Below are 17,664 nucleotides of genomic sequence, written 5' to 3'. Positions count from 1 at the left end.
CGTTACTCTACTTAAAATAGACAAAGACCACTTATAAATAATAACAACAACAATGACAATAATAATATTTTTTCTTATACAGCCATAAGATCAGATATCTGAATGTGTAATATGGCACATTTGATTTTAACTATATTTATTGTAATATCAGTAAGATACTGTGCAGATCTTAAATAAATAATGTCAAGATATGAGACTTATAATCCATTATAAATTAAGTGGATTTAACATGGTGTTCATTGCATGTTATAATTAATCATATTTCATAAAAGTTATAACCACAAATTTATGAGATGATAAAAACATATACGTTTTATTTATTTTTTTAATAATGCATTCATTATAATGCCTTAGGAATACCCGTATAATGTGTTATAAATACGGGCTTCATAGAAACTGCTAAAACCATGCAGACGTGTAGTGCAACGCAACTAAAGGCAAATCTTCTGACATGAAGGACAGTATCTGTGTGAACCCCACCATGACCTCAGTGGGCGACTCATACTTTATACAATCACTGCTGTACACAAACATTCATTTGCAATGATCTAGCTTCCATTGATTGATTATTTAATCTAGGTTACTGTCCATGGAATCTGTGCCACTGATGTCAAGGTCAACACCAAGGAAGATATTGCCACTGATGTCACCCTCACTAGGGACCTGTCAGGATGTGATACTTTCAAAACCCAAAGAAGCCTTACTAGCCCTCTTGCCATCATCACTGGTTTGGTGAGACAATCACTTTTTTAATATATCATAGCATCTGCTGGGTGAAGCTTTAAATCATTGCTTCTTAGTCTATTTTTATTTAAAAATTAAATTCAGTTTCATTAATTATCATCCTCAGTGCAATTTACCAATTACAGAATGTTTAAATAAACAGGTAATGATTAGGCAAGTAAACGCTAACCAATACTGACAAAATCAGGATATCATACAGACTGAGCCAACAACAGGTGAAAAAATAATTTTCAAGAAACAGATAATGTACTTAAAATTATATTTGTTTGTCAAAAGCAATACCCTCTGTCCAAGCTGATTGGCAGTACCCAGACTTGCAACTATAAGTTTGACAACCAGAAGAAGCACATGACCTCTGCCACGTGCACAGAGAAGCACATATTCCTTCCTTTCTCTTACCAGTGAGTGACACTGACATCATATTACTTGCTACATTTTATAATGATATCTGTGCATAAATGGAACATCATATTTTAATTCATTTATATGTATTTCATTTTCTTTGCAGGAATACGTATGGTATTTCTTCTCTTGTTTATAATGTATTATAATTGTTGTTATGATTATTTATGAGATGAAACAACATAACATATTATTATTTTATATATAATGCATTATGCATTCATTATAATGCCTTAAGAATACCCTTATAATGTGTTATAAAAATGGGCTTCATAGAAAGTGTTACCACTTTTTCTACTGGAGAAAGCAAGATTATGGATAGAGAACTCGTATTTTAGCCCAAATCAATGATTTGAAGTTTAAAATGTCTTAATAATGGATTTGTTTCTTACAAAGACACAGCTTTTGTCTTCTCCAGATGTTATCTGATGGATTGGAGTGCTGTGGATTATTGTGATGTTTTTATCAGCTCTCATTCTGACGGCACCCATTCACTGCAGAGCATCCGTTGCTGAGACACTGATGCAATGCTGCATTTCTCCAAACCTGATGAAGAAACACACTCATCCTAATCTTGGATGGTCTGAGGGTGAGCACATTTTCACAGTATAAAATATTAGAAAAATAAACGGTCTGCTATTTTAAAAAGCATTTATGCCATTAACACATTGCCACAAAAAATAACTTCAACTCATCACTCGGGGTTTGCAAAAATAATAATGGCTACAGTAATGCACTAAATGAAAGTGAATAGGACAGTGCAATGCAAACATTATCATGCACTGGCACACAATGCAAAATATGAAATATTTTGGAATATTGCAGTGTATATAAATAGTTTACTAACCTCCAGTAACCTGTCACTTCAAGTCAATTCCTGATAAACAAAATCAAATCCCACATTAAGATGATTGCAATTTCTGAATCATGCCAAAATAAAATGAAACAAAGAGCACAAGTGCATGTTTTTTTTTCTTTCTGTTAACTCTGGGGACAAACGTAGCAAATATTTTCTATAGCAATAGCCACAAATGCTGTTTATAGGGTCTGTCTTATATTCAATTTGGAATATTCATTTGATTATGTGCAGATGTTTGCTTTCACAGGATTCCTCAAAATAATGTCCAATTTTGTATATCTACACTACTGCTCAAAAGTTTGGAATAATTATGGTTTATTAAAGGGATAGTTCACCCAAAAATGAAAATTACTCACCCTCAAACCATCCTAGGTGTGTATGACTTTCTTCTTTCAGACAAATACAATCGGAGTTATATTAAAAAAATTATAAAGGTTTATAATGGCAGTGAATGGGTGTTGAGATTTTGTAGTCCAATAAAGTGCATCCATCCATCATAAAGAGTGCTCCACACGGCTCCGGGGTGTAAATAAAGGCCTTAAAGAAGCAAATCGATGTGTTTGTGTAAGAAAAATATCCATATTTACAACTTTATAAACTGTAATCTCTAGTTTCCGCTAACTGTCGTACGTGCGTTCACGAGAGAGTGGCGTCCAGCCGAGGACGTAGGCGTCATAAAGAGTGCTCCACACGGCTCCGGGGGTGAATAAAGGCCTCCTGTAGCGAGTCGAGTTAGAAAGATATCCATATTTAAAATGTATAAACCGTAATCTCTAGCTTCTGCTGACTGTTGTACACGCGTTCACGACAGAGTGGCATTCCAGCAGATGACGTAGGCGTCGTGTAAGCTCGTCTGGATATTTTTCTTACACAAACGCATCGATTCACTTTAGAAGGCCTTTATTCACACCCGGAGCCGTGTGGAGCACTTTTTATGACGGATGGATGCACTTTATTTTGCTTCAAAATCTCAACAGCCATTCACTGCCATTATAAAGCTTGGAAGAGCCAGGATATTTTTTAATATAACTCCGATTGTATTCGTCTGAAAGAAGAAAGTCATACACACCTAGGATGGCTTGAGGGTGAGTAAATCATGGGCTAATTTTCATTTTTGGGTGAACTATCCCTTTAATGTTTTCGTTTTTTATTTGGTTTTTGAAAGAAGTCTCTTCTGCTCACCAAGGCTGCATCAAAAATGCAGTAAGAAACAGTGACATTGTGAGATATTTTTACAATATAAAATAACTGTTTTCCATTTGAATATATTTTAAAATGTAATCAGTTGCTATGATGTATTTTCAGCATCATAACTCCAGTCTTCAGTGTCACATGATCTTCAGAAATCAGTATAATATTTGCTGCTCAAGAAACATTTCTGATTATTATCAATGTTGAAAACAGTATTTGCCTTTAAAATAGGTTTGTGTAAATCATACACTACTGTTCAGAAGTTTGGGATGAGTAATAAACGCTGTTCTTTTGAACTTTCTATTCCTCAAAGAATCCTGAAAAAAGTATCATAGTTTTCATAAAAATATTGGGACTGTTTCCAACATTGATAATAATAAGAAACACTATTAATAATTGAGCACCAATTGATAAAATCGAGCACCAAATCAGCATATTAGACTTGTTTAGACTAGACATTGTGTGACACTTAAGACTTAAGAGTAATGATGCTGAAAATGCAGCTTTGCATCGCAGGAATAAATTACATTTTAAAATATATTCAAAGAGAGAAATGTTATTTTCTGTTTTAATGCATTTTTGATCAAATAAATACAGCCTCGATGAGCACAAGAGACTTCTTTAAAAACACTTTTTAAAAAAAAATCTTAATTATTTCAAACTTTCGTCTGGTATTGCACATGTGTATCGAGGACATTATGATTATTTTAAATAAATAAAATATATACATTGTTATGGTGCAGTTCCTCAAAATCATTATTGCAATGCTTTGCATTATTGTTCTTTTCAACAGGCCACATCCAAACAACTCAGACTATCCAGTGCCATCATGCACAGTACCCTTCATGCCTGTGGAGACAGCATCATCTAGTGCAAATAGAGGGGTGGAGCACGAGTACCACAGCACTGGAGGGCCTGTAGGGCTGGGTGATGTACAGTAGGTTACAGAGTGAGTGTACTCCTCCACAGTACCCACCCCCTGAAAATGGAGTCAATGGAACCATCACGCTTCCACCAGCAGACTATGAGTAACAGCAAACATGTGCGACTCTGCCAGTTTAAATAAACGAGATATTGTAGATTTGTGTTGGAAAATGTCTTAGTCTGCTGCGATGCACTAGTGTCCCACATACACCATACAAGCATAAAACATTATTTATAGGGTAGCTTATATGATAAAATTAGCCTACAGCTTAAGGTATATGTCTAGTGTAAATCTTTTACAACTTGCTGTTTTTTTTTTTTCCATTGCTTACATGCTTTTATGGTCAAATTGTTATATAAACCCATGTTAATTTTGACCATGAACAATGCACTGTCACTTTAACAGCAGCGCTGCTGCTTCTCTTTCACTTAATTGTGTTGAATATGCACTTGTAGTGTATTGCAAATCTTTAAAGTATATATATACTGTATATATATATATATATATATATAAACTGTACTGGCAAAGAATAAACAAGCAATGAAATAAAAGGCCTCTTAAGTGTACTTACAGAGAAACACTTTCATGACTGTGTTTCTTAACACACTTAAGTAGACTTTTAAACATTTTGCAGGCGTCAACAGGAGAGCGTTGTCCACGGTGGCACACTTTAACATGACCACAGTACAGTACAGGCTTGTGAAGAAGAAGTACACTTCAGCATACTTTTAAAAAGTGTATTTATTATGAAAATAATATACTTTAAAAGAATATACTTAAGTGCGAACTGAATGTAATGTGTTCTGACAGTAATTGTATGTTAAATGCAATTGAAAGAAAGTTTATTATAGTGTACGTTTATATTTAATGCGATTAGTTGAACTTTAGAGTGGTTTTTGGACTTGCTGTTGTGTTTTTTGCCAAATTGTTATATAAACCCATGCTAATTTTGACTATGAACAATGCACTGTCACTTTAACAAAATCTTTAAAGTATATATATATATATTAAAAACTGTACTTGCAAAGAATAAACAAGCAATGAAATAAAACTTAAGTGTACTTATAGAGAAACACTGTCATGACTGTGTTTCTTAACACACTTAAGTAGACTTTTAAAAAGAGCACTTTGTAATAATGTCAAATTAAGTGTTTTACTTTAAAGTAAAATTTAAATAATTATGTTTTAATAATCATTTTAGTTGTGCTTTAAAGAAATACATTTCTTTTTATATGGTGACTAATATATTGTACTTGATTATCATTTTAACTGTGATGTGTTATTTAGTGCTACATTTACAGTCAGTATATTTTAAATCAATAAGCCCCAAGAAGCCGTGGTTTATTGCTTTTATAAAAGAGTTATTCCATATATGTAGTTAGGTTTCACAAAATAAAACAGAGCAAATAAAGTGCACTAATATGCACCTTTTCTAGGTAGATAATGTATAGAGTTTCCCATTTATGGGTGCTTTCCCAGTGATCAGCAGTTGTACCCCTAAAAGTACCATTTCTGCCAAGATAAAAGAGCTGCCCACAAAACTATTGATTTCAGATGTTAATGCATGAATTTTGACAGTTCTAATTGTAATGTAAATTTAGGTTTATTCATGTGGCTTGGTTGATAACTTGACTTTAAGAAGTCAACAATCCCGTCAGCTCTTCCATTCAGCCATTCAATCAAACAGCTCTTCCCAATTTAGACTGTTTTTTTATTTTTATTTTTTCACTTCACTTAGTTAAGGGCTAAATGTATGGCTGTTAAAATGACCACAATGCATTCTGGATATTCCCTATTGAAGATCTTGCTGATTTAAGACCTAAACATGTAGCGGTGTCTGAACACAATGGTGGGGGATTACAACATTTTAATGATTCAAACCCACTGTTGGGTGCATTGTAGGGCTCATGAATGGGATAAGTTAACAGACCACAATAGTGGCATTAGTGCTAAACTGATGGACGATGTATGATGGAAGCTTTATGACATTTTATGAATGTATTTGAAACATCTTGCAAGCATAGTTTTTATAGTTGCAAGCATAGTTTTGAGTTCGATTTTTAGATGTATTTATTTTTATAGGTCCCTTTCCACAATCACAAAAGAAGCAAATAATTAGTTTGTTAAATAGCTTAAAAGAATGTCTGTTAATACTTGATTATGAGAGGAGAATTCAATTATACAAACTGAAACCAGCGACTCTAAGTCTAGCTATTTAGATTGAATCATCTGCAGTATAATTGATTTAAAGCTGAGATTATTGTGATTACATGGCAAAATAAAAAACAGTCTGGTGAGCGGATACATTCCTCTCTTACATTACTGTCTGCATCACACACACAGTGCACCTGGTGGTCTGTCTGTTTGTTGTGTTTCCTGAGAACATTCTTTCTCACACTCTGACTCTGTTGTTTTCAAGTATTTGAAATAGTTTTTTTAGTGGAATTAAAAACCCACAGCCTCAAAAGCGCTTGCCCCTGTTTCCATATGGCTCAGAAAAGTTCCCATAGCGATCTCCCACTGGCCCTGCTTATTTGCGATAGTAGTTGAAATGCGGCATGCTGCCATGCAAAGTTCATTAAATCACTGTTTTACCACTCAGCTTAATCCTTATACCAATACAGCAGTACAATCCCGTAAGACAAGAGAAAGAGAGACAGAAGCAGAGGACTTAAAGACTTGACAGATCAGAGCTGACGTTTTGTTTTCCCACCGTTGTCAGGGAGCACAAGGAATCTTGTTCCTGAGCACTAGCACTGCTCTTGAGGGAAAACGTGGGGATGCGGGACATGTCCTCCTATCCGCCCAATGAAATGCCTCCTCAATCTAGGACTGTCCTTGATTGAGGCCATCTGCCAGCGAATTCAGCAGGGCATCGGTTTATAGAGCGCATCCTATTGTCCTTGTATTAAGTTTGTATCAAAGATGAACTCGGGTGCAGGAACACTTTAGAGATAAAGCCAGTCCTATGTTTTTGGCAGTGCTGCCCCCTCTCTATCCTGTCCACATACAGCAGCTCCCACTGTAAGGGACGTCTTCACCAGCGGGGAGCCAAAGAGGATCTCATGGAATGCCTATCCTCTGTTTTGTTTTGTTTATACACTGACAATGTGTAATAGCGCATTACTATGGGGAGTTGGGGAGGGTGGGATGTTGAGATGGTGTTAAGAAAAGAAAAAAAGCAGTGGTACGTGCCAAGTGCCAATTGTCTCCTCGTAATAAGCACCAAAAGACCAACTTCTGTGTGTTACCATACAGGTGAACTCACTCCTGGGAAAGTAGGGTTTTTCTCAGCCTCCGCAGAGAGCCAGCGTCGCTCTTTTCTCTCTCAGCAGTAACGGGATTAGTCGTGCCATTGCTCTCCAGGCTTTCACGCCACTGTCTACTTCCCATCTTCCACTAATGTGATTATCCCAGCCCCTGTGGTCCAAGCAGAAGGACGAGGGACTCCTCTTGAGTTGCACAGTGCCTCACAGAACCCCTGCTCCAGCACCACCACCACCCAAATTCTCTAGCACCTCTGTAAGACATGTTGGGCACAATTCAGATGCCATCTTAGTCAAAACAAGACAAAAACTGCATTACGCCTCCATGCCTTGAAAAATAATCACTACATCTCAACAGCTATTTGGACCATAAAATTCTCAAAATTAAATAGCGATGCGTTAATGTCAACTATTTTTTGTGCAACCGTCTTATTCATTTCATATGAAATTTGTTTGATATGCAGTTTTCTGTGTGAGTGATCGGTGGTGGAATTGGCTGCGATGCAAGGGGCACCAGCTAAAATCTTGCCAAGGGCACCAAATTGGTCAGGGCCAGCTCTGTATGCAGCTCACTGAAACCGAACCTTATTGATAACTCCTGAAGATTTTCAGAAACTCTGGTTACAGTGTTGACATGTAGCCGGTGAAACTGGAGATTTTTGTGATGGCGTCTTCTTCTTCTAATAACGTTTTATGGCGGATGGCAAATCAACTTCTGGTGCATTTACCGCCACCAACTGGACTGGAGTGTGAAGCACTAATAAGCAACTAATATAAAAAATAAATAAATTCTCCTGATTAATCCTATTTCTTTAATGTATTTTATAATAGCGCCATACATTTTACCTTGTTCTGTATGCTCTTTCAAAAAGGCTTGTCAAATTAAATGATTCAACACCCATGTTTCTTAGTTCTTTAATGAGTTTTAACCTTTCTTTTACATATTTTTTTACATTTTATTAAAACATGCTCTATTGTTTCCGCCTGATTACAATAAATGCATTGACCTGTATCATGTTTTCCTATATTAAACAGAGAGTGATTTATGCTGCGTTCACGCCATACCGTAATTACCGTGATTTCGAGATGACAGCACGTGACGCAGCTGTTCACGTCCTCGTGCTCGATAAAACAGAGCCTGCGGTGGTCAGGTGTTATGTGGTACAAGTCGTAGCTCTCAGAAAACTCCCAGTTCACAAGTTGATGCGAGAAATCTTTTGGCGCTTTTCCACTGCGTGGTACGACTCGGCTCGGCACGGTTTGCGTTTCCACTGCAGTTCAGTACCACTTTAGAGTGGGCGGGATTATTCACATGTCGTTATAGTTGCGCCGCCTCTACTACCACGACTCCTAAAAAAAACTCATCAAGCTCATCAAGCTCTCGCTGGATCTGCTCCTCTGCTATCAACGAGAGGAACATCTGTACTTCCGCAACAGACAAAACATTTTGGTTGTTAAAAAAAGGTGCACTCATTCGAAACAGTAGCGTTCAATGCTTCGCTGGCTGTGCCGATTTAAATCTACACTCTTAAAAATAAAGGTGCTTCAAAAGGTTCTTCAAGCGATGCCATAGAAGAACCATCTTTGGTTCCACAAAGAACCATTCAGTCAAAGGTTCTTTAAAGAACATCTCTTTCTTAACTTTTTATAATCTGAAGAACCTTCTTTCGCCACAAAGAAGCTTTTGTGAAACAGAAAGGTTCTTCAGACGTTAAAGGTTCTTTATGGAACCGTTTAGACAAAAAGGTTCTTCTATGGCATCGTGAAGCAACTTTATTTTTAAGAGTGTAGCGGTTCTGTTGTGTTTGTGTCGCAAATTCAGTGACGCAGGTAGTGACGATTCTCTCCGGCCAATCCGTGATCAGCAGAGTTTACACGCCACGTTTTGGTAACGGTACGGTTCACTTGGAACCTCAACCGAAATGGTACTTAAAAAAGTACCAGGTACCAGGTACTGTACCCAGTGGAAAACCCCCCAAAAGTGAACCGTACCGAGCCGTACCATGCAGTGGAAAAGCACCATTTGTGACGTCGGCACTAACAACCGGTAATAACCATTTTTTCAGACTTCTGATTTGGCCAACATGGCTTTATGGTTAGGGTTATATCGCCACCTGTTGGTTTGGCATGCTCTTGACTGCTAGCGTGTTTTTGCATTTTCATGTGGACTAGATTATTTTTTAAAAAAGGACGAAAAACTCTGTTTATAAAAAAATACCCGTGTACGTGTGGACTATAGGGTATACGTCGAACATCACCTGACCAAACCCGGAAAACAGGTCTCATTGCTTCCGCTTGTCGGAGAACGTGTTAACAGCCGTATTAAATAATAGCGATATCTATAGACTTTTAAGATAATCAGTTAAACTAGCTAGCTGTTTTTTATTGTTGACGTTTTATTACATTTTTATATCTAAATGTGAAAAGAATAAAAATTAAAAAAACTTTTAGATATCAGTCCGCACATGTGATGGACATTGGTTATGATCATCATTGGTATCTACATTGAAGGCATCTTGAGTAAAACTGCTTCATATTTAACTAAGCATATGCAAAACGCTTGAACTGGAAGTGACGAGACCCGGTTAACAGAATATGGAAGTCTGTTGCGCATAACCCTTATTCCTAAGTTTTGGCATTATTGGCGTTCCATACAGGATGTTAGTGTTGACGTGACGTCAGATGTTTCATAGACTATCAAAATGAAGAAGGCACACACGCGGTAGCTCTAGCCATACATTGTAGCTGAACATATGACAATGCATGAAACTAACGTTAAACCCAGCGCAACATTTATCTGTTCGTTTCCCGACTGTCAAGCGTCGTACAACAGAGCATGGAAGCTAGAAGTGCATCTCTGCAAACATACAGGGGAGGTAAGTTAAGCACAAAGCCAACACGTGAGCAAAGACTGTCAATACATTTCATATAAGTTAACGTTAAATTAACGTTTTATTTGCGCATGTATGACACATTCTGGAAGCCATTCAATTGGATTAAAGTGACTTACATGAAATGACATTTGTCATAGAGTTCAAATCGGTCAACACGGCTCTCAGAGGTTTGATGCGAACGATCATTTGGTTGATTGGTTGGTTGGTTGGTTGATTGATTGGTTGGTTGGTTTGATTGATTGATTGATTGAAGCGGCCATATAAGTGCGAGTATAGCGGGTGCGGCAAATCGTTCTGCACAAAATAACATCTTGCTCGCCATACGCTGACACACACCGGCGACAAAACTTATCAGACAATAATAATGATAATTACAACAGCTGTGTTAATACATTTATTGTAACATTCACACACAGTGTTCAAATTAGGATCTTTAATATTTTCTCATGTTTTAAAAGAGGTCTCTTCTGCTCAGCAATGCTTTTAATTTGTGTAAAAAATACATGCCTGATTCAAGAAGGGGGTCTGATGGCCAAAAAATATTATTTTAGTATCTTTTTAAGTTAAATTGTGCTTTGTTGGTATAATGTCTGCTAGAATGTAAAAAATGTTCAGTGTTAAATATTTTTAAATTGTTGTTTGGTAATTGATTATTTCTAGGAAAACATGAAAAAACTGTAAAAAGCACATTTTGGCTATTTAATTTATGCAATGGTAAAAAACATTGTCAAAATGCATGGGGGGGGGAAACTTGAAAAACCGTGTTCGGTATTCGGCCCAGTGTTTTCATTTTTTTCAGCTTCGGCCAAGAATTTCCATTCGATGCATCCCGAGTGCTTTCCCATCATCCGAGTTTTGAAGTATCTGCCTCACTAACTACTAGGGCTGCCACGATTCCTCGATTTAAAAAAATCCTTGATTGCATTTTGCCCGTGTCGAGTAATCGGCAAACTACCGGAAGTGGTGCATTCCACGGACGAGAATCCATGAAACGCATTATTAGACCATCTTTCAAGGCTGCGTGATATATTAAACCCATTTTAAAAAATCAGCATAAAGCGCAATGCTATTGTGAATTCACAGATGCTACGATTCAGTTAAATATATGCGATGCGGCTCCGTTCACAGTAAATGCTGCGCCGCACAAACTGTTATCATTTACATGTGTGGAGCGTCTCAGACTCCATCGCTGCATATTGTTGTGAGTTTGGGTTTATTATAACGTTCATCTGGGAACGCAACGTGCACCACTTCATCAGATTTATAAGATAAATCATTTATAAACCCACGCAAACACAGGAGAATACATCAATATCTTTCTCAATATGCTAATTGTTAATCGCGACTTCAAAATAAGTTTGCGTGATCTGATGTCCACATGTTCAAGAATTACAGAAGCCATAAAGAAGTGGCCACATATTAAAGATTACGTGGACATTTGAATGAAATGTTTAGTCAAAATTAAACAAGGATTAGATCGCGCTGTAAAGTTTAAACTTTAAACTTGAAGTAATTATTATTGCCTCATTGCTATTGTATTTGTATTTTAATTCATTTCAAAGGCTGTTGTTCGCTTAGGTCTATTTTATCACCTCAAATAAATGAATTGTAATAATCGACAGATTACTCGATTACCAAAATAATCGTTAGTGACAGCCCTACTAACTACATTTCCATCCAAGGATTTTATTTGCACCAAAAAAAAAAAGGTTTTACACCTCAAAATAGAGCTGACAGAAATGCTAACTACAGAGAAAATTCTGATTTAAAAAAAAAATAAAATAAAAAATTCAACTTTTCATTCTGTACCTGCTCCAGTTCGACATTGTCCTCTGATTTTTTTTTTTTTTTTTTACATCTCCCAATTTGATAATGTTAAATTAGTAAGCTAGCCAATTTCGGTTGCCTTATTACTATATCAAGATTTGTGAACATCTGGGATTCTAAATATATAGAATTTGTGCTATGCGTTAAATTCAGTGGTTAAGAAGTCACTATGGGTTTGAGGCTTTGGCTTTAAAATTTTGTCTTAAGTATATATTTTTGTATTTGCTACAGCAAAGTTTACTGCGCCATGGTGTGGTTCATGATCCTGAAAAGAAGCAGGTAACTACTTGCAGTATTTATTACTGATCAGCTGAAACGGACTTTTAGCAACAGATTCTTCAATGAAGCACGAGGAGCTAGAGAAACAGAAAACTTAGACGTGCAAGTCAAAGAGCAATAGCTAACCCGAAATGTAACATTCAGCTGTTTAGTCACCACTGTTGTTCCAAACCTATATTCTCTTAGAAAACAAAAATTAAGCATTTTTTTTCACACTACAAGAGTTCATAGTGAGCACAGCCATCAATAAATACATCATAAGAATAGTCCTTATAACTAGCGCACGTAATTCGTAAACTTTTTATAGCACTGAATGAGGAACAGACCGAAATTAGAAGGAATAGTTCAAAATTTGCTAAAAAACCGGCCATCTGAGATGAGTTTGTTTCTTAATTGGGACAGATTTGGAGTGGAGTGGATTATTGTGATGTTTTTATCAGCTGTTTGGACACTCATTCTGACGGCACCCATTCACTGCAGAGCATCCATTGCTGAGACACTGATGCAATGCTACATTTCTACAAACCTGATGAAGAAACAAACTCATCTACAACTTTGATGGCCTGAGAGTGAGGACATTTTCAGCAATTATTTTATTTTTGGACGAACTTGCTATTCCTTTTAAGCTTATCTGCTGAAAATCCTCTCCTCTGTATCTCTCAAATCTCATTCTTTGTCATCTCTTCGTACTACACAAATGAGACCCAATGATGTATGAGCCATCTAACCAAAGGTTAATGTGCATAAACTTAAAAAAAAAATAAAATCTGAATGCAGAGTAAAGAAGTTCATCAACGAACGGCAAATTACCTTTTGGTCTACGGCTTCAGAAAACTTGGAAAATAAATAAAATAAAAAGACAATAATAATGATAATTACAACAGCTGTGTTAATACATTTATTGTAACATTCACACACAGTGTTCAAATTAGGATCTTTAATATTTTCTCATGTTTTAAAAGAGGTCTCTTCTGCTCAGCAATGTTTTTAATTTGTGTAAAAAATACATGCCTGATTCAAGAAGGGGGTCTGATGGCCACAAAATATTATTTTAGTATCTTTTTAAGTTAAATTGTGCTTTGTTGGTATAATGTCTGCTAGAATGTAAAAAATGTTCAGTGTTAAATATTTTTAAATTGTTGTTTGGTAATTGATTATTTCTAGGAAAACATGAAAAAACTGTAAAAAGCACATTTTGGCTATTTAATTTATGCAATGGTAAAAAACATTGTCAAAATGCATGGGGGGGGGAAACTTGAAAAACCGTGTTCGGTATTCGGCCCAGTGTTTTCATTTTTTTCAGCTTCGGCCAAGAATTTCCATTCGATGCATCCCTAGTGCTTTCCCATCATCCGAGTTTTGAAGTATCTGCCTCACTAACTACTAGGGCTGCCACGATTCCTCGATTTAAAAAAATCCTTGATTGCATTTTGCCCGTGTCGAGTAATCGGCAAACTACCGGAAGTGGTGCATTCCACGGACGAGAATCCATGAAACGCATTATTAGACCATCTTTCAAGGCTGCGTGATATATTAAACCCATTTTAAAAAATCAGCATAAAGCGCAATGCTATTGTGAATTCACAGATGCTACGATTCAGTTAAATATATGCGATGCGGCTCCGTTCACAGTAAATGCTGCGCCGCACAAACTGTTATCATTTACATGTGTGGAGCGTCTCAGACTCCATCGCTGCATATTGTTGTGAGTTTGGGTTTATTATAACGGGCTTTTTTTTTTTACGCGATCGACCCGGGTTCGATCCTGCCTTTTGCCAAACTTTTTTTTTTTCTCCCTTTTCAAATCTAAATTAAAATATGGCACTGTCTCAAACTATACCTACCTCTTCCGGTTTGTCTGATTTGTCGTTGTGTTTTTTGACTTGTTATTTTGGTTTTTTTAGACTTGCATTTGCGTTTGTAATTTGTTATTTTGTTTTCAGAATTGTGATTTGTTTTGCACTTCTCGGTCACCGTACATGTATCACCTTACCTGTCATGTGAAAAGCCTGTCATACTGACACAACTTTGCAGGCTATTCTTGCACCGCGGAGGGTTGCTCGTTTGTGGGAAAGAACTGGATGGAGATGACAAACCACAAAAAAGTTCATATAGGTAATCCTATGTTTTGTTCTGAATGTAAATAGCCTAACCTTACAGAAAGTTAGAAAACATTACTTTGGTAATTGTTTTGTGTGTGTGTGTGTGTGTGTGTGTTCAGTCAGGTTACAGTGTGATCAGTGTAAGAAAACATTCAGGGATAGCTGGTTCCTGAAGCAGCATCAGCATGTTCACTCTGAAGAGCGCGTGGTGTATCACTGCCCCAGAGATGGATGTTCACCACTGCGTTCAATCTTCAGAGCCACATACTGTCATTCCACGAAGAGCAGCGCTCCTTCATCTGCACTCAGCCTGGCTGCGGCAGGTCCTTTGCCATGAAGGTAACCGTGCTTTCTAGGGATGCCCCGAATGTTCGGCAACCAAAAAAAGCTCTTTCGTTGTTCGGCCAAATAAGCGAAACGACTGAATAAATTGTACCGAACAATGACGTGACTCGATCAAATAGCAACCAGTGTAAAGTGAGAGGGGTGCATTCTTTATAATGCAGCACACATGTCAGCTCGAGGAAAATCTGTGCTGAAACAGTGTTACTCCTCACATTTTATGAATTTTTACAAGGCATGTGACCATGCGATACGTGCAACGTATTCGTAATGAGACTCATTTATAAATGTGCTGCTGTCAACAAAAATAAGCATTGAGGTCTTCCTGCGCGTTTCCGCCAAAATAAGTTGACAATGTCAACAAACATTCATAAATGTTAGTATTGTTGTAATTTTACTGTTATGTAAAATAAAATAAACAGACAATAATAATGATAATTACAACAGCTGTGTTAATACATTTATTGTAACATTCACACACAGTGTTCAAATTAGGATCTTTAATATTTTCTCATGTTTTAAAAGAGGTCTCTTCTGCTCAGCAATGTTTTTAATTTGTGTAAAAAATACATGCCTGATTCAAGAAGGGGGTCTGATGGCCACAAAATATTATTTTAGTATCTTTTTAAGTTAAATTGTGCTTTGTTGGTATAATGTCTGCTAGAATGTAAAAAATGTTCAGTGTTAAATATTTTTAAATTGTTGTTTGGTAATTGATTATTTCTAGGAAAACATGAAAAAACTGTAAAAAGCACATTTTGGCTATTTAATTTATGCAATGGTAAAAAACATTGTCAAAATGCATGGGGGGGGGAAACTTGAAAAACCGTGTTCGGTATTCGGCCCAGTGTTTTCATTTTTTTCAGCTTCGGCCAAGAATTTCCATTCGATGCATCCCTAGTGCTTTCCCATCATCCGAGTTTTGAAGTATCTGCCTCACTAACTACTAGGGCTGCCACGATTCCTCGATTTAAAAAAATCCTTGATTGCATTTTGCCCGTGTCGAGTAATCGGCAAACTACCGGAAGTGGCGCATTCAACGGACAAGAATTCATGAAAATAAAATGCATTATTTTACCATTTATCAAGGCTGCATGATATATTACACCCATTTAAATATCATAATAAAGCATAATGCTGTTGTGAATTCACAAAGGCTGTGATTCAATTAAATAAATGTATGCCATGCAGGGTTAATATGTGCTTTTATTATTTATTTGACCCTTATGACTGGTTCTGTGGTCCAGGGTCACAATTTTTCCTGACCTTTCTTGGCTTTCTGTGTGTCTCTGAGTTTCATCTGCTCTTCGTGGATCTGTTTCCCTTTCATCAGTCTGTATAATGGAGGATCACAGTTGAGCTTCAGGCCTGTTTGGTCCATCAGTCGTATCACAGTAGCACGGTGCATTGTACCCAAATCCTCACCATCCTCGCCCAATAACTGGATATGCCGAGGGCCGATCTTCCTACCCACGCTGCCCAAAGTGCTTTCGGTTTCAGCTTTTTCGTCTCCTTCTGGAGATCTGTCACATTGGTGCCCCCCCTCTCAGTGTCAGTGGAGAAGGACATGTATGGCCAGGGCGAGACGATATGGCAAGAGCATGCTGGTCTGAGGGCTGATGGGATTCTTGCCAGCGGTGAGGAGAGCAGGCCGATGGGGCGAAGAAGAGGACTCAAAACAAGCCTCAGGAACCCCAGAGACATCCTAGAAGAGAGTGTCATGATGAAGGAGAAACGAATCATTTAATGATAGCAAATAATGTGAACAGACACTTCAAAACACACGATATGCAAAGCATTTACTCGAAACCCACAGTAACACACAAGTAGAGACTGTTCCTCCATTGTTGTGGTTTCTGATTGATTACGGTCCTTTAGATTTGAACTCCGACAAACGCGGAATCTGTCAAGTTTAGACTTCAAGACACATAATCCGTATGTTTATGCCATTTTGTTGTATTCAGCTTTTCTATTAGATTAAAATAAAATCTCCTCTGATTTGTAGGTGTCTTTTGGAAAGGAGCACAACTTTGCTTATCCAAAAAAATAAATAAACATGTCGATCCCTTTTGAATATAGAAGAAAGTGTATCAAACTTTCTGAGTAAGAATGAGAAGTTTAATGTGTGATTAGTATATAAAACAATATGTTTATTTGTAGAAGAGATACTTTTTTTTATTCTATATGTTTTTATGTTTTGTTGCATTATTGTACTGTGCTGTGCATTTTTAGTATGGTATATGGATGACATTTTTGTAGGCTATTTCAATTAAGGAAAAAGTGAAGGTTAATTAAAAGTTATAAGTTCCTTATAGCCTATAGAACTGGGTGAAAATGCAATATAAGACTGCATTGTACATTTGAACATGGTTAGACTTAAGCCAGATGCATCAAATGTTGTTAATAATAACAATAGCTCGTTTTAATTTAGGAATGCATGTTAATAAATAAATAAATAAAGAGCTCTGAATAGCATATCATAGCATAAAAGAGAACATGTGGGTCAGTTTCTGTGCGCTGGACTGTGCTTAACTGGAGCATAACGCTCATTGCTTCTCTTCATGCTGCTCGCTTGCTAGCTTTTCAATCCTACATTGGCTGAATTAAAAAAATAAAAATAAAATAGTAGCTACAACATAATCAGCTATGTAATAATATGAACTCCTTTTTATTTTGTCCTACTTTTGTTCTATTCTATGCACACGTAATGCTGCCAACACAATGCTTAATGGAACAATAGTGCTTTTTTGATCCATATGTTCGTAAAGTTTGGTCCATCAGTCGTATCACAGTAGCACGGTGCATTGTACCCAAATCCTCACCATCCTCGCCC

General features: G+C 36.9%; 1 protein-coding gene across 1 annotated transcript; it reads left to right on the top strand.

The window, feature by feature from the left end:
- Window positions 1-481: 481 nt before the first annotated feature.
- LOC107557753 (apolipoprotein B-100-like) lies at window positions 482-1,295 on the top strand. Its single transcript, XM_016241278.1, has 4 exons — window positions 482-490; window positions 580-732; window positions 1,021-1,145; window positions 1,253-1,295. Exons 1-4 carry the CDS (start codon window positions 482-484, stop codon window positions 1,293-1,295), a joined length of 330 nt encoding a protein of 109 aa, XP_016096764.1.
- Window positions 1,296-17,664: the final 16,369 nt, after the last annotated feature.

The sequence above is a fragment of the Sinocyclocheilus grahami genome, unplaced genomic scaffold (assembly GCF_001515645.1).
Source record: "Sinocyclocheilus grahami isolate Dianchi unplaced genomic scaffold, SAMN03320097.WGS_v1.1 scaffold618.1, whole genome shotgun sequence".
NCBI lineage: Eukaryota > Metazoa > Chordata > Actinopteri > Cypriniformes > Cyprinidae > Sinocyclocheilus > Sinocyclocheilus grahami.
This window is presented reverse-complemented; position numbering and strand designations above follow the sequence as displayed.

Coding starts and splice junctions, on each gene's coding strand:
- LOC107557753 (XM_016241278.1), top strand. Junction 733..1,020: donor TTGCCATCATCACTGGTTTG/GTGAGACAATCA, acceptor GTTTGTCAAAAG/CAATACCCTCTGTCCAAGCT. Junction 1,146..1,252: donor TTCCTTCCTTTCTCTTACCA/GTGAGTGACACT, acceptor TTTTCTTTGCAG/GAATACGTATGGTATTTCTT.